General features: G+C 39.2%; 1 protein-coding gene across 3 annotated transcripts in view; it reads right to left on the bottom strand.

Moving 5' to 3' along the window:
- The window catches only part of LOC124613238 (NHL repeat-containing protein 2), a 167,823-nt gene that overhangs the window by 64,932 nt on the left and 75,966 nt on the right, over nt 1-26,925 (bottom strand). For all 3 annotated transcript variants that reach the window (XR_006979628.1, XM_047141914.1, XM_047141915.1), the window contains exons 6-7: nt 26,333-26,568; nt 530-755 (exon numbers count right to left, since the gene is read on the bottom strand). Coding sequence is in view for 2 of the 3 variants with exons in the window: in XM_047141914.1 (XP_046997870.1) it covers nt 530-755; nt 26,333-26,568 (462 nt within the window). In the remaining variant the exon portion in view is untranslated. The remainder of the gene's footprint in view (nt 1-529; nt 756-26,332; nt 26,569-26,925) is intronic.

Raw genomic sequence — 26,925 nt, 5'->3', positions numbered from 1 at the left:
CAATGTATTTTCAGCAAAAAAGATTTTCCGTTGTTGGCCTGTGTAATTACTACTATTTAATCTGAAACCAGTTCCTTGAATTTTGTAAGTAGCTCTTTGACTTTCTTTGAGTGTCATCAAATTTAGACTTTGTAGCACTTCAAATATATTCTTCTACAAGTCACACACGTATGTGGCCATTTGTATCAACCTTCTTTGTAAATGCTCAGTGTCTACATTTATTTCTTACGCTTTGTGTATATTTTGTAACATTCTCTTATAAAAATCTCTTTTACAGACAAACTGCAATCTGCCACTCCTACATAGACAAATCAAAGCCCGTCGATTGCTTCAGTTAAAACTGCACAGCCCTGCATACTGATATTCCCAGGTGTTTGTATGATGTGAATATTGTGACTCATCAGTCAACAGCTACTACATTTCTATATTTTATTAAGTCTACAACTCAACATGTCTCTATACTGATAGTATATTAGTAACAATCTTTAATTTTACATAAATATTAGTGCCTAAATTTTGTAAGACTTACAAAAGGACTTCTACTGCCACCAGCAACAGCGCTGACTTTTCCATCAACCAATGATACTCTCCGAATACTTGAGCTCTCACTATCTGCCACAAAGACAGCCTGCAGTTCAGGAGAGAGTGTCACACCAGAAGGCTGTGCAAAAGCTGCTGCATGAGGATATAAGTTGTTACGATTTTCTTCTTTCCCAGTACCCACAATGGCAACACAAGTTCCCTCCTTATAAAACCTGTACGCATGTGATACAAATATGGAAGAAAGAGGTTATTAATAAAAATGATGGAACATTTCTGCTTCTGTAATATTACCTACTATTATTGGGTTGGTGCATAAGTTCATCATGTTTCTCCATAAGTTTAATGAACACTACAGATACACATCACAGATACTTCAGTCATCAATAACGTATTCTCCTTCACTATTTACAACAGTCTGCCAACGCGGGAGGTGGAGAACTCATCAAGTCACGTTCAGAGTGCATTTTCATCAGGAAATGAAGTTTGCTGAAGGCTGTGCGATAGAGAGTGGCAAAGGTGAATATATGAGGGAGCAAGATCAAGTGAATAAGATGCGTGTGGAATGACTTCCCATCCCAATTGTGTTTTTTGTAAGCCTAGCAGGTGGGTGTTATCATGGAATAACATCACTTCTTGCCGGTTTCCTGGTTAATGTTCTTGGGATGTGTCTCCAAGACATCTCAGTTGTTGACTATAAATGTCAGCAGTGCTCAGGGAAGCAATCTGTAGTACACCACATTGTCACTGTTCCACCAGATGCATAAACTTTTGTGGATGCGTGTAAGTCTTTGTCCAGGGACTTGCTGCCATTTATTTCCCTTATATTTGCAGAAAGACACCATTTCTCATCACCAATAATGATATTTGATAGGAATGGTCAATGCTGTTCACAAGTCTATTTGATAATGAGCAAGCAGAGATGCACATATGGCCACCCACTGACTTTTGCGATTTTGGCCCAGAGCATTCGGTACCCATACATACAATTTTTGAACCTTCCTCATTGCATGCACATGTCGCACAATGATCGAATGATCACAGTTCATCACATTTGCCAGTTCTCAAGTACACTGAAGTGAACCGTTCTGGATTAATGTACTTTAAATGATCTTCATCACACTCCAAAGGTCTTCATGAACGTGGAGAACCAATAATGTTAAAACAATACTCCTTAAAATGAAAACCCCTTTTTATGCAGTACTCTGTCCAATGGAAATATCCCATATGTGGAACAAATGTTTATGGCTGGTTCCACTGCTGTCACCCCTCAACTGATTTCAGAGATAAGAATATGTCAGAAATATTTTGATTTCTCCACTTGGTACTCCATTTTCTAGTATCCACAGCTCCAATCATATCTTCAAATGACAAACTAACAATATGTAAACTCAAACTGTAACAGTGAACTACAAATAAAAAATGACAATCGATAAATAAACCCACAGCAACTGGAATACTAACATCTGAAACAAAAACATTATGACCTCATGCACCAACCTAGAATACAGAATCAATAATATCCACACTTTTTAACAATGAAAACCAAACTGATTTAACTGATATGTTTATGTTCCTGAAACACAAGATATTGATCTCAAAGTCAATTAAAAACAGAAGAAAATCAGAGTAATTATAATTCATTAGGTTCCGTAGGACCCTGTGAGTCAATGCCTTTCTCATGGAACAAGCCACTGCATATTTCACAGATACCTGGTGAGAAAATTTGAAAACCAAAATAGAAGGCTGTAACAATTAAAAGAAACACAGAAAAATGTACAATGCAATATATAATAAATAATATGTCACAGTTTGTCTCCAGGAGATACCAGTTTAAAGTAGCTCTGTCCATGTGGACGGAGAAGTTTTAATGTTGGTATGCTACTAAAGGCTATGCCGGCGATGGCAGAGCTACTGGCAGGGTCTCCCAAACCAGTCAGATCTTGAACCAGATGACGCACGTCTTACGACACCCTATCTTCCCACTCCCTGTCCTTCATCTTTTCATATTTTTAAGAAAACGGGATATGAACTTCGACAGCTGTAGAGAAAGCAATTCATTTAGGGAAGGGTTACCCCAAAATCAAGAACTTTGCTCCTCCAGATTGTGGGTTGGCAATTGGCTATCATACCTTTACAGAAATCTTGTTAACATAATAGTGCACAGATTACAAGGAAGCCTTGGAATTTGATAACATAAAATAGACGAAAAGTGTGAGAAGAACGTGTATGATTTGGGATATGAAACATTTGTAGTTTATATAAAACAAGTGCCTCAACTAGCCTAGTCAAAGAGATTGAAAGATACAGGAAGGATTTAGTTGCTTTCCTTTTATGGAACCTGTGGGACAGGACACAAATTGGGTATGAGATTTTGTGAAAGCAGGGCTCTCGCTGCCAATGTCTCTGGGTTCTTGTCAGTGCCCCCTAGAATAGCATTATTAACAACAGACATGAAGATGTGTAAAATGTCATTTGGGAACTGCCATATGATCACAGAAGTGTGTACATCCCAAGCAAAGGATTAATTCTGTGCGGTGTTGGATGTAGTCGAGGATGCCATCCGTAATAGCAATTGTAAAGTCCTGCTGGGTGACATGAACACTTAAGTGGTAAGAGAAGACATATTCTACTCAACAGCTGGACAATATAGTTTACATGAACTCAGCAATAGCAACAGTGCCAGGCTCATAACCTTTGTAACATCAAAAGGGTGTTCATCAGCAGCGAAAATTTCCAATGGAAGGACATACATAAGGGAACTTCGGTGCTGTCATGTGGTTAATCAGATTAGATCACATTGCAACTGACATCAAAGCAAAGAAATGGGTGATGGATGTAAAGACAGCATAGAGTGTAGAGTCCAGGAGCAAGCACTTCCTTGTAAAAAGCTGGCTACAAGAACAACCCACTGACAGAACAAGGTGGTACACTACATCAGTTCACTCACAGATACTAGAAAGAAAGGCAAATTTCAGCTCCAGCTTAGTAACTGCTTTGAAATTCTGCAGAAAGATGATTCACAACAGAACCCAGAAGAGTTGAAAGAAGTCAAGGCTGCAGTCAATAAGGTTGCAAATGCAGTCATCAAGAAATGAATCGGGGGCAAGAAGATTTGGTACGTGGATGAATGCAGTAGGCATTAGCCAAGATAAGAGAAGCCAATAAAAGCTGGCTACAAGGCACAGATTTTGCACAGGGCAAAGCACTGTTTGAAGAAGTACTACCCAAGCAACCCTGAGGAGAGCAAAGAGAATGTACATCAAAGGAACAATAGAGGAGCCTGAATGAGATTGCTTTAGGAAAAAGAGGCACAAAATATGTACCATAAAGTTAACTTCTTAAAGATGGTATACCAGAGCTACTAAAAATTTGTCAGGGATAATAATGATACCATACTCACCAACGAGTTCAACATGATTTCGATTATCTGCTATCTACACTAGAGGAAATAAAGAATCAGGTAACAAAGCTCAAGAAGAAGAAAAGTACAGGAGAAGAAGTCATTCAAGCTGGTGCAGAGAAACTCCACAAGAAAATTAACCACTAATCAAGAGAATCTGGACTTCCCAGAAGATTGGAAGAAAGGTGACAAAATGGACTGCACAAACTACGTAGGAATCACCCTCCTGAATATTTGCTATAAGACCTTGTCCAACTGAATACTTGATAGAACCCGGTCTTTTGCAGGAGAAATGAATAGACAAAATCAGGAGGGTTTAGAAAGTACTAATCGAATGTTAACAACATCTATGTGCAGAGCCAGCTCACTGAGGGGATGTGGGAGTGTGGCAAAGAGCTGCATGTGTTCTTCATAAATTTTAGGAAGGCATATGGCTGCATCCACAAGGAAAGCCTGCTGAATTGCCTAACCAAGTTTGGAATACCCAAGAAACTCATCAGCCTAGTCTGAGTTTGTCTCACTGATTCAAAAGGCACAGTGAAGCTTGGGAACCAAGTCACAGAGAGCTTCTACATAAACAAAGGGTTGAGACAATGAGATGGTGTGCCACAGATATTGTTTAATGCGGCAGTCAAAAAGATAATGTGGGAAACTTTCCATAAGAACTTCAGGGGGATCAAGATAGAGGGTGAGAAAATCACACATTGCACATTTGCAGATGATGTGGCCCTGTTGTCCAGATATAAGGAAAATCATATGTGGATGAGCGACAACCTAGAGATGGGGGTGATCAGAATTGTGAATGAATCAAAGACCGAGTACCTGATGATGAGTAGGACTCATTTCTATTCAAGAGATCCACTCCGGCCTCTGACAGTCAAAATCCAACCATACAAAAGGGTTCATAATTTTAAATATCAGAGGGTAATCCTTACAAAGGATGTGTCATATGAGGCAGAATCAAAATGAGGATACAAGGCGCAAACTGATCGTACTTCAGTCTGAGTCAGTTTTTTAAATGAAACAATCTTTTAAGGAACCCACAAGGCTGTATGATGGCAAAAATAAGAGTATCTGGAGAATCGAGGATCCAGCATAACTGTGAACTGGGTGAAATCTACAACAGACCAAACATTGAAGTCCTATTGAGAAGCAAACAGCTGATATGGGCAGGACATGTCACTTGTATGGATAAACACCGATGGCCTTTGAAATCCAGGGGTTTTACTCCATGCAGGAGACCACTAGGAAGACCAAAGAAAAAATGGAGAGACGTAGTCCATAAGGACTAGCCTCAGATCAGCTTAGAGGGTGACTGGCAACAGAAAGCAGGAAGTACATAATCCAGTGGAAGAGGAGCCTTGTAGCTGCGTACAGCTGCGCCTGATTGTGTAAAGTAGAGCAATATGTCACAGTACTAGGTTCTAAGCTTCTGCTAGGAATTTTCTTACAGAATAAAAGAAGTGTACAACAAGAAAGCCTTTCAATTTACTTTTGAAAATCTAGGGTTTATCACTCAAATTTTCTAGTCTTGCCACAAACCTATTGAATAGTGCATACCTTTCCATACTACATTAAGGAAGTGTTATCCAAAAACAAACTGTTTTTTCTTCTAGTTTTTACTGACAGAATGTGACAGTTCGTTTTGAATTGGTTCATATTATAATCAAAAATACCATGGAGGAGTATCTGCATCGGAATGGTGGAGTTATATTTATGTGATGGTTGAACAACGGCATGCACAAAATTCGCAAACGTAAATGGCATATCATTTAAAGAATACTCTTTAAGAATGCACTGAGTTTGGTATCTGAAAATGATACCATAGAATGTAATAGAGTGAATGTAAGCTAAGTAAGCAATATTTCAGTGGCAGAGACAGTGAAGATTATTCTTATAGTAGTTTTATAATTCTACAAGATATCCTGTTGGAATAGCTCCAAGGGAATTTTTCATCTGTTATTAACAATGAGAATTTAAAATTATCAACTTCACTGATTACTTGATGACACTGAGAGAGTAAAATATCACTTCTACGAGAGTTTCATGTCAGAAGCTGTATACACTTTTTGTTTTGATACAGTTAGTGTGAATCTGCTTTCTAAAAACCATGAACTAATTTTATCCATTGTTTGCTAAACCATTAGAGTAATCTTGAAGTAGAAGCAGTTTTGAAACAGCTGCCATGTTTAGTGGCAGATCACTGATATACAGGGCAAATATTTTGTGAGGTGGTAGAGCTAACTACACTGAAAAGCCAAAGAAACTGGTATACCTGCCTAATATTGTGTAGGGCCCCTGCAAGCACACACAAGTGCCACAACATAACATGGCATGGAGTCGACTAATGTCTAAAGTAGTGCTGGAAGAAACTGACACTACGAATCCTGCAGGGCTGTCCATAAATCCGTAAGAATATGATGGGGTGGAGATCTCTTCTGAATAGCACATCACAAGGCATCCCAGATATGCTCAATAATGTTCATGTCTGGGGAGTTTTGTGGCCAGCGAAAGTGTTTAAACTCAGAGGAATGTTCCTGGAGCCACTGTGCAGCAATTCTGGACATGTGGCATGTTGCATTGTCCTGCTGGAATTGCCTAAGTCTGTCGGAGTGCACAATGGACGTGAATGGATACAGGTGATCAGACAGGATGCTCATGTGCGCTTCACCTGTCAGAGTCATATCTAGACATATCAGGGATCCCATATCACTCCAACTGCACGTGCCCCACACCATTACAGAGTCTCCACCAGCTTGGACAGTCCCCTGCTAACATGCAGGGTCTATGGATTCATGAGGCTGTCTCCATGCCCGTACATGTCCATCTGCTCGATACAATTTGAAACGAGACTTGTCTGGCCAGGCAAAATGTTTCCAGTCATGAACAATCCAATATCAGTTTTGAGAGCCCAGGCAAGGTGTAAAGCTCCATGTTGTGCAGTCATCAAGGGTATATGAGTTGGCCTCCAGCCCCAAATGTCTTTATCAATAATGTTTTGTTGAATGGTTCACACACTGACACTTGTTGATGGCCCAGCATTGCAATCAGCAGCAATTTGTGGAAGGGTTGCACTTCTGTCACACTGAACGACTCTCTTCAGTCATCATTGGTCCTGTTCTTCCAGGATTTTTTCCCGGCCACAGCGATGTCAGAGATTTGATGCTTTACTGGATTCCTGATATTCACGGTACACTCGTGAAATGGTTGTACGGGAAAATCCCCCCTTCATTGCTACCTCGCAGATGTTGGTTCCATTGTTCATATGCCGACTATAACACCACATTCAGACTCACTTAAATCTTGATAAGCTGTCACTGTGGCAGCAGTAACTGCTAACAACTGTGCCAGATACTTGTTGTCTTATATGGGTGTTGCCAACCGCAGCACTGTATTCTGCCTATTTACATATCTCTGTATTTGAAAGTGCATGCCTATACCAGTTTCTTTGGCTCTTCAGTGTACTTTGAATAAAACATTCCATATAACATGTGTCCAGTTTTTATAGGTTATGAGGAACAGCTGTTAGAAAGTAACCCAAACAAATACTCACAGAGGGTGTTAGGCAAAGGTAATGACTATGTTCAATGTTGAATAACCTAAATATGCTTGCATGTCCAATGCACTTTTATTTATCGTGACAACACCAAGTGTAGTTCTTCTGAGGCCATCTTTTCATTCTTTTATAAGGGCAGCACTATTCATAAACTGAATGATTAATTCATCTCTTGTGTTTACTGTTTTTGCAGCTTTTGCCTTTCAAACAGCCCAGAGGCAAAAATCTAAAAATGTAACGCCTGCAAATTTTGGTGGCCAAGAAATGTGACCATTTCTGTTGAACAATCTTCCAGGGAATGTCATGTTTAGATGATTTGTAGCCTGACAATTAGAAAGCATAGGGGCCCCATCATGCTGGAAGAACACACACATCCTTGTGGCCAAAGGAACCTCATACAACCACGCAGGAAGCTTGTTTTCAAGAAAGGCTAAGTAACAGGGACCTGTATGACTATGTGGTAACATATCAGACCCAATCAACTTGTGGTAATGATACCTTATTGTGTACTTGTGCATTGTAAGAATAACAGGTTGCTCAAGTAAATTCTCTGACACGTTTTGTGTTGTGATCTTTGCCATTTTATTAAGAATTCTGAGTTGATTTTTAGTGTCACATATTCTTATCAATCTGTAACTTATGCTAAAAATAAAAACTAATTCTATACATTCTGTAATTATGTATTATCATTTATGTGGATAGTTAATGTCAGGCCACTGTAATTGTGTCCCTGTCCAAGAATTTTTGTACACTGCGGCAAATGGCAATAAGTAGCAAGAAGATGAGATATGTGTAGGATAATGAGCAACAATGGCAAGCTATTCCATGCCATTGCTGGTGAAATTACCACACTCTAGACTGAAATAAAGACTTTGGAGTTTGCCATTCCAAAAAATATGAGCATGAAACCCCTATAGGAGAACGAAGACAGCATTAATTCAACAATGCACATGTATCGCTACACAGTGAATATTGTCAGTGGGGTGCAGACTGATGTTAAGCAAGATTTAAAGTATCTGCTGACTCAAGAGAAACATCCTTCATCACAACCAGGTGCAACAGCGAATACTCTAGCAGAGCCATAGAAACAGTCAGAGGCAACAAGGTATCTAGTTAGGCAATGAGGTATTCAGCAGTTCAACCCCACAAAACTTGCAATAGTAGGTGCTGCCATTCACCCTCTCTCAACTGCACAAGTGCTTTGTCGTGATGCAAAACATGTTCTGACAACAGAAGATGGTCAACAATCATGAGTGATTCACCCTGGTGATAAGTAACTTAGACCATCAAACTACACTGTGATACTGAACATTATAATGAACTCGTCGACACATGGAGATTACAGCAAGCCTGCACAAAATCTATTGACTTCACAGTCAAGCAGGTACTATATTAGAAGAATCTAGGTGACAGGACATGTCGGAGCTCTGGTGGCACCGACAGAACTTAGTAGGCAGCTCAGCAGTATCTGACAATTTGTTGTTACATGATTAGCAGCAACAACTTCTGGTTGAAGAGCAGATGGCTTTGGCAGTATATGAGGAGAGATCACCAACAAATTATTGCAGGCTGCAGGTAAGGTTTATGTGACACCTGAGTCACCTGCGACAGCTGAAATGGCATTATCAGACCTGTTGAGTGAAATTGACTGCGGTCAGCTGAACTCAACAGAAACTACAACTCTGGACTGTGTGGGTGTGTGCCATGATGACAACTCAGCTTTTCAGATGAGATCAGGAACTTACGAGCCTCAGTGGAGGCACTGACAATGCAGCTGTGCATCCAGCAGTTATGACATGGCGTCAGTAACCAAAATCAAGATCAGTTCAAGCTGGCACCACCACCATATGAAACATGATGCCAGTGGAAGGACTTACACAAAGTGTGCTGGTATCATAAACATTTTGGCAGAGATGATGCAAAATGCATGTCACCATGCACTTACTTAAAGGACCAAGGTGTCTACAGTAACAGTGCAGTATCTACATGCCATTGGCAATAGCCATCCCATTGTGCATACTCTACCACATTGAAAAGACTGCAGGCGTCAGGCAAACATACTGGTACAACATTTCTAGCAGACACTATCTTAGATATCACCACATTCCCTGTTAATCATGCACCATGCAACAAGCAGGATTTTCATCCAAGACTTGAAGGCAGTTAATAACTCATTGATCAATACTCATAGACAGAAAGTATGCACTGTTGATGTGGGTTTTTCCAAAAGTTATGTGGTCTTTTCTGATTGCTGATATCTCAGAAACAATATTAGGCGCTGATTTCCTGACACATTTTGGGTACATAGCTGACTTACAGGGGGTATGATTGTTAAGCTCAGTGGACAACAGTGTAATGTCAGGGACTAAAGGTCATCCGACTTACAGTGTGCTGCAGAGAACTGACAAAATGTGTTGTCCTTGAAGGAACATAGCATAGCGGGAAGGTGTCAAAGTTAAGTGATGTAGGAGGATAAGATGGTTTAGAAAAAATTTCTAGTTGCTGTAGTGAATGGCAGCTGGCTCAAAATGTAGAAAATTGTAAGTTAGTGCAGATGAGTATGAAAAACAAACCTGTAATGTTCCAATACAGCATTAGTAGTGTCCTGCTTGATATAGTGACATTGTTTAAATATGTGGGCATAATGTTGCAAAACGATATGAAATGGAATGAGTATGTGAGGACTGTGGTGGGGAAGGTGAAGAGTCAACTTCGGTTTATTGGGAGAATTTTCGGAAAGTGTGGTTCCTCTGTAAAGGAGACCATATGTAGGATGCTAATGCAACCTACTCTTGAGTACTGCTTGAGTGTTTGGGATCTTCACCATGGATTAAAGAAAGACATCTAGATTTGTTACCAGTAGCCTTGAACGACACACAACTATTACGGTGATGCTTCGGAAACTCAAATGGGAGTCCCTGGAGGGAAGGCGATATTCTTTTCGATGAACGCTCCTGATAGAATTAAGAGAACTAGCATTCAAAGTTGACTCCAGAACGATTCTATTGCCTCCAACATAAATTTCACATAAGGACCATGAAGATAAGACATGAGAAATTAGTGTTCATATGGAGGCTTAAAGCCCGTCATTTTTCTCTCACTTTATTTGTGAGTAGAACAGAAAAGGAAACAACTATTAGTGGTACAGAGTATCCTCTGTCTTGTACTGTACAATGGCTTGCGGAGTATGTATGCAGATGTAGATATACCACTCTACTCCGTACGAACAGGCCTCGGACAGTTCAGCGTTACTGACTGACTGCCATGTCGTCCTCAGCCGGTAGGCTTCACTGGATATGGATATGGAGGGGCGTATGGTCAAAGCACATCACTTTCCTGGCCATTGTTAGTTTTTGTGACTGGAGCTGCTACTTGTCAGTCAAGTAGCTCCTCAACTGGCCTCACAAGTGATGAGTGGAACTTCCTTGCCAACAGCGCTTGGCAGACCCTGATGGTACCCATCCAAGTGCTAGCCAAGCCCAACATCACTTAACTGGGGTGAAGTGATGGGAACCAGTGTCACCACTGTGCACGACCATCGGCAGATGTAGATGTAGCTGAAACATGGAAGCCTTCAGAGGACCATTCAGGAGAATTAATGAAGGTGCTGAAAGAGCAGGTTCACTGCGATGAAATCAAACACAATGCAGTACAATACATCCGTACCACACCAGGACACTGTGCACATGCAGAATCACACCTGAAAGGCTGACAGAGATGAAGAAAAATTTTGAGATGTTACAGCTGGAACAGATAATGGTCTTCGCCCCTATGCCCAGTTCACAAGCAAGATGGCTTGTGGAAGCCATAAGAGGATTAGCTGGCCTTAAATGCAAGAACAATCCCAGACAGGTACCTGGTCGCCAATGTACAAGAAGTTGGAACCTTTAGTATTGTATATTTTCTGCTGTTGTTCAGACAAAATCATTGTCATGTATTTAAGAGCAGCCGATAACTGAATGTTCTTTCAGGTATCCTGAACATCAGTCAAAATTAGTTTTTTTTATATAGTTTACATCACAACTATGTCAATGGTCCACTATTTGCATAGGACTGTCCATGATAAACTATACTTAAAATTTTTGTAAAAGCATACTTTATATCAGATTTATAATTTTAAACATACTACTGAATGACGCAGTGTCTGGCATTTTATGTTAAATTGTATACGTATAGTCAGATGTACTGCACTGTTATTGGAATGTCAAATCTTTATTACCCACGCCATTCGTTGGCTCTAACTAATTGGGCAGCTTTCATATTTTTTACATACAAAATACTGTAATGTACTCTACATACATTTTTTAAACTACTGCATATTTTTTATTGTTTTACTCTGTATATTTATTGAACTGCCTTTTGGTGGCAGCTTCTGTGAATCGAAAATAAGTATACACAGTGCTGGTCAGTCTGCTTATTGCTGTCAGGTGGATAGCTTCTTCTGATACTGTCAACAGACGAGATGGCTCCTTATGTTGCCTCATTATATCATTATGATTTATCTGTTGTAGGCATCACACAACAAAATAGAGCATAGTGCATACAGGGTGGTAAGAAAACATCTGAAAAGTTTGTAAGAGTGTTGTAGGGTAGGTTGCAATGAGAAATAATAATTAAGAAAAAATTTTATATGTTGTGTCATTTCTGAGGTGATTAGCATTGAAATTAACTGATCAGACCATCATGCGGGCAACTTCAAGTGGTCTGCTAGATGCAGTTAGTTTCAGTTGTTCTCATGCGTAGATGATATTGCACATGACTGCTCAGACTTTGGCTCAGGTTCGATTCTTACTACCATCCTATGTTCACTGTCTTGTTCAGTTTTAGGAAATCAAATGAAGAACATGTCCAGCAACATCGTCTTTGGTGGGCTGCTTGAATTTGCACATGCTAGGCGGGCTGCTTGAATTTGCATGTGCAACAGCTGATCAACTAACTTCAATGCTAATTAACTCGGAAATGGTGAAAATATTGAATTTTTTTCTTAACAATTATTTCTCTGCACAACCTACCTTGCAACATCCTTACAAGCTTTTAAGACTGTTTCTGACCACCCTGTATATATTGTAACTACAAATTTTCAGGTAGATTTATTCTAAAAATCTTTTATGTATAACTTCTTACCGATGTCTAGGTATTATTCCCATATACTTTACAGGACTTTATTTACAGTCTGGAATTGTAAACATGATTGTGACAGAGCATCTCACTTTAATAACCAATGTGGACACTGCTTTTTATTACGTGGTATGTACCCTTACATCTACAATAGAACAATTAATTTAGTCTATTCTTTACATTATGAATACTGGCCAGTAACATTTTTTATATTCTCAGATTTGAAGCTGGCATTTTTAACTGACTGAAACTAGATCTTGACAAATAAAAAGTTTTCCAAAGGAAGACTGCACCACTGTACAAGACTTCATAAGGGCACTGGCTGGCACAGATTTTTCTAATGTTCTCAATTGTAAAAAGACATATAAACAGATACCATTAGCCACAAGCGACATTTTAAAGAGGGTGGTGATTACTGCATTTGGTTTATTAGAATTTTTGTTCATACCTTTAAACCTAAATAATGCTATCCAGACATGACAATGTTTCATCGATGAGGAACTTAATGAACTTTCAGTTTTTTAAAATGAAAGTTCCACTATTTGACCGCATTGATAATTTATTCCACTGTACAGTCATGATCCTACTCTTTGGCCATTTTCAGGCACCACGGTTTTGGGCATGGTCACACTTCTATAAATGAAGTCACATTAAAATCGGTTTACATTTGTTTAATATACGACGAATTCTTTTACAGAAGTCTGATAATGCCCAAAATTATGGTACTTGAAAGTGGCCAAAGCCTGGAATCATGACTGTACAGCAGAACAAACGGTCTATACAGTCAAATAACAAAACTTTCATTTAAATAGTATTAAATGACCATGTCCCCAAACAATCATAGAATTACTGACTTTCACTTTGTTTTGCCTGCTTAGTGTTCTCTCTAATGCACAAGTGCATAAACAACATGACCACGGTGTGGTGATAAACAAAAAAGAGAAAAAAAACAGGATCATGGGAAAGACTCAAGTCACCTTCCTGGGCCATACCATTTCAGCTTACAGCATCCACCCATTGGCAAAAGAAGTTACAACACTAAAATCTCTGCCAAAACCAGGAAATTACTAACAACTGAGGTGTTTCCTGGGAATGATAAAGTTTTGTTGACTTCACCTACTGGCAACTGCAGACGTGCTGACACCACTCAAAGATGCACTAACAGGATGTGACACCACAAGATGCTGAGTGGTTAAGTAGACATCAGAGATGGGCAAGGCATTCAGTGACCTCCAGATGAATTAAAGCAAGGCACTGTTACTTGGTCATCCGATTCTCTACACGCAAATAGCAATTGTTGTTGATGCAAGTCAGTAACAACCGGTGCAGCACTCCAACAAGTAGAGAACACTGGCAACCACTGAAGTTTTTCTCTAGGAAGCTGCAACTGGCCCAAAAGAAGTGGAATGCATATAACTAGGGAACTGTTGGCAATTTATGAGACAGTCAGATACTTCTGTCTGCAAACAGAACCTTGACCAGTGACTATTTTTACAAATCATAAGCCCATTACCCCTGCATTCAAAAATGTCAGCAACAAATGCTCACTACAAGAGTTTCAATATACAGAATCCGTAAGCTGCACAAAAGGAGCAGAAAATTTAGTGACTGGTTCTTTCTACCATATCTGTGGAGTGTTGGAGATTGTAACAGACTGCAGAGAACTTGCTGTGGAGCAAGCCAAAGACCCACAGTTAGGTGACTCACCTACAGGACTAAAACTAGAACAAATTCCAGTACCCAACTCAAAGTTAAAGCTGTGTTGTGAAGTTTCTGAAGACAAACCACACCCATGCTTTTTGAAGAAGTTCTGAAAGACAGCATCCAGGACCTATGTTCCTGCATTCTGTGCCACCAACAAAATAAAGTGGGCAGCAATGTACAGAGTGATATCGGTAACTTTCTAGGCCCATGTTCATGTTGACCTGGTGCCCCACCCTTGACTATCAGAAAGATACACAGACTTATTCACAGCCACTGACAGACCTACTAGGTGGGTGGACACACCACCGATAGTTGATATATCAGCTAAAACTATGGCAAAAACCAAAATGAATTTTCACTTTGTAGTGGAGTTTGTGGAGATAAGAAACTTTCTCGCAGATTAAACCCATGTGCCAGACCGGGACTTGAACCTGGAACCTTTGCCTTTCTTGGGCAAGTGCTCCACCATTTGAGCTACTCAAGCACCACACAACATACTCACAGCTTTACTTTCGCCAGAACCTCACCTCCTACCTTCCTTCCAAACTTCACAGTAGTTCTCCTGCAAAACTTGCAGGACTAGCATTGCTGGAAGAAGGGATGTAGCACAATTTTGTGCTGATACTGCAAATGGCTGAAAGCAAGGGGAAACTACAAGGCATGCAGCTCTACTGGATGATTAAATGATGGTGGCTTTTTCTTGGGTAAAACAGACACCATTCGGATCTCTGGGTGGGGCTACTTAGGAGGATGTTGTCATCAAGAAAAACAAAACTGGCCTTGTACAGGTCAGGCCATGGTGTGTTACATCCCTTAGAGATATATGGAAATGGCCAGGTTTAAGTTAGATATAGTCGGAATTAGCAGAATATGGTGGCATGAAGAATATGGCTTTTGGTCAAGTCATACAGAGTTATCAACATGAAATCCAACAGGGGTTGTGAGGCAGCAGGCCTAACAATGAATAAAAGAACAGAAATGGGGATAAGCTACTATTAACAGTGTAGTAAATGCATTACCGTGGCCAAGATACACACTAAGCCAACACCTGTCACATTAGTACAAGTTTATATGCCAACTAACCTTGCAAAATTATGAAGATACTGAAAGAATGTGTAGTGAAATAAACAAAATTATTCAGATAGTTAAAGGAGATGAAAATTTAATTGTAATGAGTGAAAGGAATTCAGAAGTAGGAAGAGGAAGAGAAGGAAAAATAATAGGAGAACATGGACTGAGGAAAAGGAATGAAAGAGGAAGTCACCCAGTAAAATTTTGCACAGACCATAATTTAATCATCGCTAACATTTGGTTTAAGAGTCATGAAAGAAGGTTGTAGACATGGAAGAGATCTGGGGGCACTGAAAGTTTTCAGACTGATTATATATTGGTAAAACAGAGATTTTAAAACCAAATTTTAAACTGTAAAACATTTCTGGAGGAAGCTGTGGATAACTCAGAGCAAAACTTATTGGTTATGAACTGCAGACTAAAACTAAAGAAATTGCAAAAAGGTAGGCAATCAAGGAGATGGGATCGGGATACATTGATTGAACCAGAGGTTGTTTAGAGCTTCAGAGGTGTGTGTGTGTGTGTGTGTGTGTGTGTGTGTGTGTGTGTGTGTGTGTGTGTGTGTGTGTAATATATGAATGGGTTAGCACTGAGGAATGAAATATGGAAGGCAACAGAGCATTGCATAGGTCCAGTAGAAATATTTGGATAACTCATGATATACTGAAACTAACCAATGAAAAGAGAAAATATAAAAATGTAGCAGGGGAAAGGCAACACATATGTTTAAAAATGCGACTGACAGAAAGTGCAAAAACGCTAGGCAGAAATGGCTTGAGGACAAATGCAAGATTGTAGAAGCATTCATAACTAGAGGAAAGATACATGCTGTCTACAAGAAAATTAAAGAGTACTTCAGAGAAAAGAGAAGCAACTGTATTAATATCAATAGCTCAAGTGCAAACCAATATTAAACAAAGAAGGGAAAGCTGAAAGGAATATATAGATGTTCTATACAAGGGGAACAAACTTAGAGTAATTTTATAAAATAGAAGAAAAAACAGGTGAAGCAGAGACGAGAGACATGACACTGTGAGACAACTCTCACAGAGCACTGAAGACCTAAGTGAAACGAGGTCCCTGGAGTAGGTGACACTGCCTCAGAATTATTGAGATCCTTACGAGAGCCAGCCATGACAAAATTATTCCACCTGGTGTGCAAGGTATATGAGAGGGGCAAAATACCCTCAGACTTCAAGAAGAATGTAATAATTCCAGTTCCAAATAAAACAGGTGCTGACAGATGTGAATACTACCAACTATCAGTTTAATAAGCCATGGTTGCAAAATATTGACACAACATATTTACAGAAGAATGGAAAAAGTGGTAGACACCAACTTTGGTGAACATCAGATCAGGTTCCAGAGAATTGTAGGACCATGTAAGGCAATACTGATCCTATAATTTACTTTAGAAGACAGACTGAAGAAAAGCAAACCTAAATTCATTGGATTGATAGATTTAGGGCAGGTATGGCCAACCTTTGGTGACCTGTGGGCATGATTCACATACTTACTTAAGCTCGCAGGCACTTCATCACATGGCACGCAGTAGCACACTTAGCACTTGAAGTCAAAACTATAGCATCAGTAGTGTTAATGTTTATGGAGTAATGCACTGATATGAATGGAACCCCTTTCCCCACCTACCATGCCAACAAAGTCTACCTTAAAACAAGCATTTTAGAGAGTACATTCATTTTATGTTCACCTCATCTTCAGATGTTTACATTTATTTATACATCATGAACATTGTTTCTTTTCTTTTGACATTTTACAATAGCTGTCCTAAGAACTTTCACTGTAAAATTCTGCAGCACCTCAGTCTCTCTTACTTGAATATCTTCCACGGGCCAGATTCAAACCCACCATGGGTTGAATATTGCCTGCAGGCTGCCAGTCGCCCACCTGTGATTAGAGAGACCTTTGGCAATGTTGACCAGACTAGTCTCTTCAAAACACTGGAGGTAGCAAGGGTAAAATACAGGGAGCAAAATGTTATTTACAATTTTTACAGAAACCACACTGCAGTTATAAGAGTCGAAGAATGTGAAAGGGAAGCCATAATTGAGAAATTACTGGGATAGGGTTGTAGCTTACCCGATGTTCTTCAATCTGTACAAAGTGATAGCTGCGAAGGAAACCAAGGTGAAACTCAGAAATGGTATTACAGTTTGGGGAGAACTAGTAAACACTTTGCGGATTGCCAATGACATTTTAATTCTGTCAGATACTGTTAAGGACTAGGAACAATTGTTGAATGGAATGGATAGTATTTTGTAAAGTGGTTTACAATATGAGTATCGACAAAAGTAAAAAACGGTAATGGAATGCTGTCGAAGTAAATCAGGTAATGCTGAATGAATTAGATTAGGAAAAGAGATACTAAAAATAGTAGATGGATTTTGCTCTTTGAACAGCAAAATAACTGATGATGATAATTGGAATAAGGAAGATATAAAATGTAGACTGGCAATAGTGAGTAAAGGCTTTCTGAAAAAAGAGAAGTTCTTAACATCTAACATAAATTTACGCATCAAGAAGTCTTTGCTCAAGGTTTTTGACTGGAGTGTAGCTTTGAATGGAAGGGAAACATGGACAATAAGCAGTTCAGAGAAGAAGAGAAAAGAAGCTTTTAAAAGGTGTTGCTATAAATGGATGATAAAGATTAAATGGGTATATCGCATAACTAACAAGGAGGTACACAATGGAATTGGGGAGTAAAGAAAATTATGGCACAACATGACTACAAGAAGGTATCGGTTGATAGGACACACTGTGAGACACAAAGTAACTGTCAACCTCATTTTTGGAGGAAAGTGAGGAGTCTAAAAATTGTAGAGGGAGAGTGAGGAATGGATACAGTAAGCAGATTTTCATGGAAGCAAAGTGCAGTTGTTATGGCAACATGAAGAGGCTTGCACAGATATCAAAATTAGATGTATTCATCTTCGTGGAGTTACAGCAATAGTTGCTTATAAAAAATTGTCCAAATTCAGTCTCCAGCATGGTTTCCTTTATTTCCACATGACCAAGTTTGGGCAAGCTGCCCATCTTCAGATCTATTACCAAAAATTGTCTTATAAATATAATTGGTGAAAATTACAAATGGTTTAAAATTTAAGTTTAAAGATTCTTAAGAAATTAATTATAATACAGTGCACCATATGTTATAGTTACAGAGTAACCTTTTGGATGTGGAATTGAAAGTTCACTGTCATAACTAGCCACACACTAGCCAGCTGCGATTTCATAAAAATATTATTAAGAAACCCGACTGGTGCAACATCTACAGTTCTGAAAAGCGTCCTCTATATGTAGCGAGAGGGGCTGACATACTTCATAAGAATTGCTCCTAAATATAGCAGAAAACACTGATGTAGAATTTATTTCAATCTTCCATTAGCCCAAAACCTTCACACCCTCTCTCTGTCCACCTCCTGCCCCTCTCTCAGTCCATCTCCCCCCCCCCCCCCCCCACCCTCACTGTCCCTTCACCCTGTCCACCTGCTCCTCACCCCTCTGTCCATCTCCTCTCACCCGCTAATTCCATCCCCTGCTCCCCTTTCACTTTGCCCATCTCCTCCTCCCCCTCTCTCCTTCCATCTACTCCTCAACCTCTCCCTGTCCATCTCCTCTCTCCCCTCTCCCTGTCCACTCCCTCTTCTCCCTTGCACTGTTCATCTCCTCCTCCTTCCTTTCTTTGTCCATCTCCTCATCCCCTTTCTTTTCTCTGTCCATCTCCTTCTCTCCCCTCTCTCTCACTTCCTCTTGCCTATCTTCCTGCCCCTCTCTCTGCCCATCTCCTCCTGCCCTCTCTCTGTCCATCTTCTCCTCCCCCTCTCTCTTTCCATCTACTCCTCAACCTCTTCCTGTCCATCTCCTCTCTCCCCTCTCCCTGTCCACTCCCTCTTCTCACTTGCACTGTTCATCTTCTCCTCCTTCCTTTCTCTGTCCACTTCCTCATCCTCTTTCTTTTCTCTGCCCATCTCCTCCTCTCCCCTCTCTCTCTCCTCCTCTTGCCTATCTTCCTGCCCCTCTCTCTGCCCATCTCCTCCTGCCCTCTCTCTGTCCATCTTCTCCTCCCCCTCTCTCTTTTTATCTGCTCCTTCCCTCTGCTGTCCATCTACTTGTTCCCCCTCTGCCCATCTTCTCCTCCCCACTCTCCTTGTCCATGTCCTTCCTCTCTTGGTACATCTCCACGTGCCTCTCTCTCTGTCCATTTCTCCTCCCCTTCTCTCTCCACCTTGTCAACCTCACCCCAAGAGGAAGTTGCTGGTTCTTACACCTACAGGATTTATTTCCAGACAGTAAGAATATGTGTACTAGCTTTGGTTGAAACCAATCTGGGGGATTAGGAGGATCTTTTTACTAGCGTATCAGACCAAACACGCCAGGCTGAAAACCGCACCGTGCTGAAGTCTCCTCTGCTGTGTCCAATTCAGTAACAGTAATCAGACAGCATTTGGAATGTGTGTGAAAGATAGCAAACGTAACGTTTACTGCAATAAGTGAGCAAATGGAAACACAACACAGCTCAAAAAGTTTTAATTTGAATGTGCTGGAGAAACTAGAAATTTAAGCCCACAAAGTGAAAGACCGAGAGAAACTATTTAACAAGCAAACTGACTTCATACATAGTAACTATTACAAAATTTTTAAAGACTTGCTTTGGGATGAGGTGAGATGCTCTATCAAACATCAGCTGCGGTAGCCCTCAGCAAACCGTTGGACATGGCAGAGAAAACTTCAGTGTGGTTTGGTGTTCAGCCTGGCACAGTACTGTAGTAGCTTTACAACCACCAAATAAGAGGAAGAGAAGAGAACGTCAGAATTTTCTATGCTTCTTTTAAAGTTTAAAGATATCAAAGCCCTAAATTTTATAAGCAATGCTTAGGAAATTTTTTTATTTCAGTCCGCAGAGGGCCATTGCCAAACAGAAGGAGGAGAAGATATTTCTGGTGCATTTTAAAACTTGTGTAAAGCTGTTAATGATAATAATGTCCTCACTGATGTTTCATTCAGTAACACCTTTTATGTATTACATCAGTCTGCAGATGCCACTTTTGAGTGGTACAAACTTGGCACCAGTTAGGATCCCTATCAAATGTCTTAAAGTTCTCTTTTTGATAATTGATTGATAAAGCTTTTTTAAAAATGTTTTAGCACTTTTAGAACCTACATAAATGTTTTATGCTATACTTAGCAGCATTTCTCATGAATTACATCAATCCACATTCTACAAGCAAAGAGCGCTTTTCAGAGCTGTAAGTACTGCATTAATCAGGTTTCCTAAGAGAAAGAGAGAGAGAGAGAGAGAGAGAGAGAGAGAGAGAGAGAGAAGGAGAAGAAGAAGAAGAAGAAAAAGCTGCAGCAGACTAGTGTATGGTATGGTTGAGTAGGCGTAAGTTGATTCCAGACAGTTGCAGTGGGCTGGGCATGGCAGCTTTGTGGGCCTACCTCAAACAATGTAACGATTTTGCAAACATCTCTGTGGCAATGCCTCAGTGTTGACACAGCTCTATGGACAGCTACACAGCTGAAAGCTGGCAACAATGCTGCTAGCTGTCAGAGATCTTCTTACCCCACCTCAACTACAGTTATGACACAGAACTTTCAGTTCCACATTCGACAGATTACTCTGTAACTGTAACAAATGGTATGTTACATGGATTTGAATTATAACTAACTTCTTAAGAATCTTGAAGGATTCTTAACTTAAATTTTAAACATTTGTAATTTGCACCAATTGTAATTACAATATAAGTTTGTGAACAACTGTCAGTTCCTGAACCAAATGTCAATCCTATGCAGGCCTTCCTGCATTTTGCTACAGTCTTTTGGTATTGAAACCTTCTTATAAACACCAGCATCATCCGTGAATAGCCTTATGGAGCCTTCAACATTATTCTATAGCTCATTAATGTAGATTAATGTTGCGTTAAGCTCTGTCTGCAAGAAAGTTACCAATGCAATTACAAGTCTGCTCTGACATTTGGTGGGCTCATTTTTTCCCACTAAATGACAATATGGAATTGAATCAAATAGTTTCCAATAATCAAAGGACACTGCATCAACCTGGGCACCTTTGTCTGTGGTATTCTGGATCTCAAGGGTAAATGGAGCAAGCTCAGTTTCAGAAGATATATCTGCATGTCTGCAGAATCCATGTTGATTTTTATTGAACATATTTTCTGGTCTCCAAAAATGTCAGAATGTGTGAATATAAAACATGTTCCATAATTCTACAACAGACTGATGTTAGCAATATAGACCTGTAATTAAATGCATCTGTCTGACAACTGTTCTTGAATGACCCGTGCTTTTTTTCAATTGCTAGGTACCCTGATTTGCGCCAGTGACCAATGACTCCATGAAGAAGAACAAGTTCTTTTCTATAATCTCTATAAAAATTCACAGGTGTCTCATTGAATCCAGCTGCCATTCTACTATTGACCTGATTTTCTATTCTATGATCGCTTATCTGAATATCTTCATGTGGTGATTGAACAAAGGAAACATATTACAATCTGCACTGAAACAATTTCAGAAGACTGAATTTAGTATTTTGGACTTCTTTCTGTCACACTTTGTTCAGTTATCGCCACCCTTCCTTACTCTCTCTGCTCATTGTCTCCCTCTTCAATACCCCCCCCCCCCCCTGCAATTTCTCTAACCCTTATATGCTCTACCCTCTGAACTCATTTCATCTAGTTGTGCAGCTTCTGAGTCATATCGCGAAAGACCTGCCTCACACTTCCCTGCACCATGTCCTTGCCACGTGGTCCTCCCTTACCTCCTCCTCACCTCCATCTACCCAGACAACTGCTTTCAATAATCAACATTCACTAACTGATCAGTCTTGCTGCTACCGTAAGCATTGGGCGTCTGTGTGGTTGTGTGCGCACTCTCACAACAAAAAGAGCAAGAGTTCAAAAGCTAGTGTTAACTGTTTTCTAATAAGTGTTTCTGTGTACCACACCAATCCTCCATAGCTAAGTGGTTACCTTTCCCTTACTTTAGGCATTTTTCCAGTCAAGAATTTCCATTATTATATTTCCTTTCCATAGCAAAGATACAAAAAACAGAAGTTTGTAATATTTCTCCTTACTTCATTTAAACCTTTTCTCAATTTCCATCAAAAATTGAATACAACTCCAATGCTAAAGTTCTTGCACTTAATAAAAACGTGCATTTACTTCAATAAAAATAACTTTGTGACTGATGTTTCAGTGAGTCAATTGGTAGGGGCCAGCGGCCAGACAATCACAGTTCTGTCTCGACTGCCTCGAGCTTGCATTTTTGTCCCTTTTTACAAGTACATGCTGAGCATTGTTTAGCATGGCAGACTGCATACCAGCAACACTGTCCCCTGACACTTCAATTTGTCAGTCATAAAGTTAATTTAATTGTAGTATAGTTAGGAAGCCACATATGACTACCACTCATGACTATAATAAAAGGATTTGCATTACATGTTCTGAATACTGAAATTTCAAATATTTACTTTTAGATATCTCTCTTTATGTTTTTATTTTGTTTTATTTACAAATTATTTACTGCTCATGGCTGCAAATAAATAATTGCACCTTAAATGAAACCATTCAATTCCACAATATTTCTTCCCAATAAAAATCTTGTAACACACTTTATTGACTGCAGGATACAGATGTTGGTTGTCCTGCAACTGTGTGCTATTGCACGTAATAGCCTATTTTGACAGCCAGATGAGAGCTACATTTATCAACAGCCACACAATAACTAAATGTTGTTTTAACATGAATTAGACGGTGAAATTACAACATTTTCTCATTCATTTATTTTCAATTCTTATAAAAAAGTATAATAAGCTTCTCGATGATATGGATCTCATGTTCTCGTAGTCGCTGTCTGTCGGCTAAACGAAGCACTGATAAGTGCTGGAAAGCCCCGTGTCAGTTAAGAAAAACAATACAACCTAGTCAGGATCTCATAAATCCCACCCAAAACATAAAATAAAATAAATTTGTGTGAATATATTGACATAAATTTAGCATAAATGCATTACACTATAACATTATAAATATTTACCTGACATAAGTATTTCCATTAGTATTTGTAACATTGCTATAGGTCTGAGCATTGGAACTACTGTGCATGCTACTGTCACTGAACATGTAGATAAGTGAATTTATCATTTAAATAGGTAAATGCATTTTGGATAAGAAAATGGATCAGGCAGGATAACAAGTAAATGGCAGTATGGACCAGGTGGAACAGCATATTGTCAGTGAGGTTCAGGAAGAGCTAGAGATCAACAACTGATTAGAAGCCACAGAGGACAAAGTAGAGTCAGTATGAGAAAAACTGAATGATGTTACCACAGAAGAGAAAGTAGTGAGGAAGGAATTGAGATAGGAAATACAATGATTAAACTTTCCCATACAAACCAGGGAATGTGTCAAACCCGTAACAATATTTCTGTACTGAAAGAGGAAGTGTACCCCTAATTGGGCCAAATAGAGAAAAAAGTAAGTGTACTAACAGCAGGAAAGTTCAGCTGTGAAGACAGGTGGTCCCTCTCATCCTAGGTTCTGAGTCACCCACTGCTCTTTCCTCCCTAAGGAATGAACTGCCAGTTCCAAAAACTAAGAATAATTTTTTTACCTGCTTTTAAATGTGTCTGTCATGGATACAGGAATTTCATTTTGTGAAAGTCAGTAATCACCAGATATTTTGTCTCTTTATAATATTATGAACAATCGACAATAGGTTCTACATGTTGGAGGAATTGACTGAAATATTAATTTCTTTTAGAATAGACGTAGAATCTAGGCTAGTGCTTTAACAGTGCCGCATTATGAGTCATAGAAACTATCAGAATTTTTGATGTGGGAAATCTTCCATTAACAGAGGAAGTAATTGTTTATTTATTAAGAGACATAAATGAAAGGAGCTCAAAATGTAACTACAGTCTCATGTACTTGGCCAAAAAATACATTACTTTTCCAGCAATACCATCAGGGACTTATGATTGCATGCAAAACATATAAAAAAGATTGAATGATTCTTTTAAAAAATGACTGCTTCAGAAGACAAGAACAATGCTGTTATTTTTTTACAAGAGTAAATAAAGAAATGGAGAATGAATATCAGGATTTCCATACTTTGTTAGCCAAGATGATGAGATATACTCATGTAGTTTAACAAATAGTGCACTATCTTGCATGACAGAGGGTCAGCCAAGTGGATCAATGTCTACTGGTCTGGTGCACCAATCAGCCCGAATTTGGTTTTGATGCAGATTCCCACACTCATAGAGGTATATGTCAGGCTGAGTCCTCATCTCTCCTTCAGAAAGAAACACAACATGAAACAGTTAAGACAGAAAAATACACAGAACACAGCTTACATTATTCACATATATGACTCCCCCTCCCATCTCATAGAGCCCGAGGATGTGACTAAACGACTGGCACCCAAAAACAGAAATAAAATAATTAATAAATTCAGGATGGGTAACTGTCCATAAGGTGCAGAGCAGAAACACAAGATTAGTGCCAGAAAAGAGAGAGGTGAATACATAGAAGAAAATGAACTTTAATGGGATTTGTTAAAGTATCTTTGCTTTGCAACACTTTTTATAAAATAATACGAAAACAACACTCTGTATAAATTATGATAAATTAAGATCAGTAAAACGCGCAGTAAAGGAACATGAACATAACAATTAATCTGAAAGCTACTGAAAAAGTGAAAAACCAGTAGTTCAAACTGCATTAGAACTAGCATGATGCCGTTTTCAAATCAATTTGACAATGAAACAAATGATAACCAAACGAGATACATTTTTCACCTTCAATTTAGTCAATAGTTTGTGCACTGGAATAGCTCAATTCAAAGTTGTATGCATGTGCACTTGTATAAAGTAAGTGTTCACCTTGTCTGTTCATAGGATGTTTAACCACATGTGCACATTATTTCCCATTTATGCCACCAAATCCTTTAAAATAAAGATGGGCAATGGATCTAGAACAACTATACCTCCATATGTTAGTTTATCACATATATTTTGTGCATTTCTGTGGAAATGCTGTAGTACTACTGGCTTTTCAGGTTATTGATTTTCCACTTTACTTTCAGATCATCTTGTACCTGTAAATCTTATGATAGACTTTTCACTAAAGAATCCAATATAAGTAACAAACTTCTTGGGTGATTACTAAAATATAACTGTATGTACTTCTATGGTATATAGTTAATAAAAACAATATATTTGCTTCATTACTGGAGATTTAAATATTTTGTTAATCAGTAGCACATTGTTTCATGATTGATTACTTAGCTGTGGATTCTTGTGAGCAACTACACTGAGGGCAACAAAACTTTGTAATGACATGATAAGTTCAAGGTATTGTTCTTTTTGGTGAGAAATTACAAAGTATTTCTTGTCTGTATGGAATTTTATAGTGGAGATAACTGCATTACATAGTACTGAACTTGGGATAAATTTCAAAGAGTTTTTGCAGTGGTAGTGTAGGATTTGCACAGGAAATATAAGCACATCTACATCTACACTCCACATGCTCCTTCCTGTGTGCAGTAAAAAGCACCTCACATACATTATCATCCTATCTTTTCCTGTTCCATTTTCAAATGTTTTGTGGAAAGAACTACTATCAATAAACTTGCATACCTGTTGGAAATTCTCTGATTTTACTGTCATGGCCATTTCACAGTATACATGTGAAGGGAAGTGAGAGATTACTTGATTCTTCTTTAAAAGGATGCTCCCAAAAAATTAACAGCAAATATCTCTGATACACAGCTACCTCACAGCATCTAACTCTGGAGCTGGATGAGAATATCCACAATTCTCCCATGCTTAACAAATGAAAACCTGTTTTGTGTTTAACAATATTAATACGACTGTAAATCAATGAAAATGCTAGAGTACTCACTGCTGTTTCCACCACACAGTGTCCCTCAGAAACAGAGCCCATAACTGGTGAGTGCCTGCCATGGCTATAAGAAGTACACTGAGATCATTTTGTGCATCTGCCTCTCTTCCAGGAACAAGACAGAGGTCCCAGGGAGATGATAGGGACTGCTGTGTCCACAGGCCACCTCCAGCTGTATCGTGCCCCTGCTTGCCTGTTCCTGCCACAGTTGTCACTTGGCATGCAGTGAGATCTATCTAAAACACGTACAAGTCATATCAGATCACAGAAGCTGCATGGTCCGTAGGTAAGGTGTGAGGGGGAGGGAGGAGGGAGGAAAAAGGGAGGAGGAAAAAGTTGAGGATGAGGAAGATGAGGATGAGGTTGGAACAGTTTGTAATTATGCACAAGCTGAGTATAGTGTCACATACCACAATATTCTTTGGTTATAGCATCACTGCACATTTGAGGTATTTGGATAGTGCTGATGAACACTTATTTGATTTAAGGTACTGTTGAGCTGCTGAACAATGATGTGGGTGAATTAACAGGTTTTGAAGTATGTGGGAGAGGAATATCATGAGAGTGGTCAAGTTTTATTGATGCATTAATTT

This window comes from Schistocerca americana, chromosome 4 (genome assembly GCF_021461395.2).
Source record: "Schistocerca americana isolate TAMUIC-IGC-003095 chromosome 4, iqSchAmer2.1, whole genome shotgun sequence".
In the NCBI taxonomy this organism is placed as follows: domain Eukaryota; kingdom Metazoa; phylum Arthropoda; class Insecta; order Orthoptera; family Acrididae; genus Schistocerca; species Schistocerca americana.
Note: the sequence above shows the minus strand (reverse complement) of the source record. Positions and strands in the feature narration are given on the sequence as shown.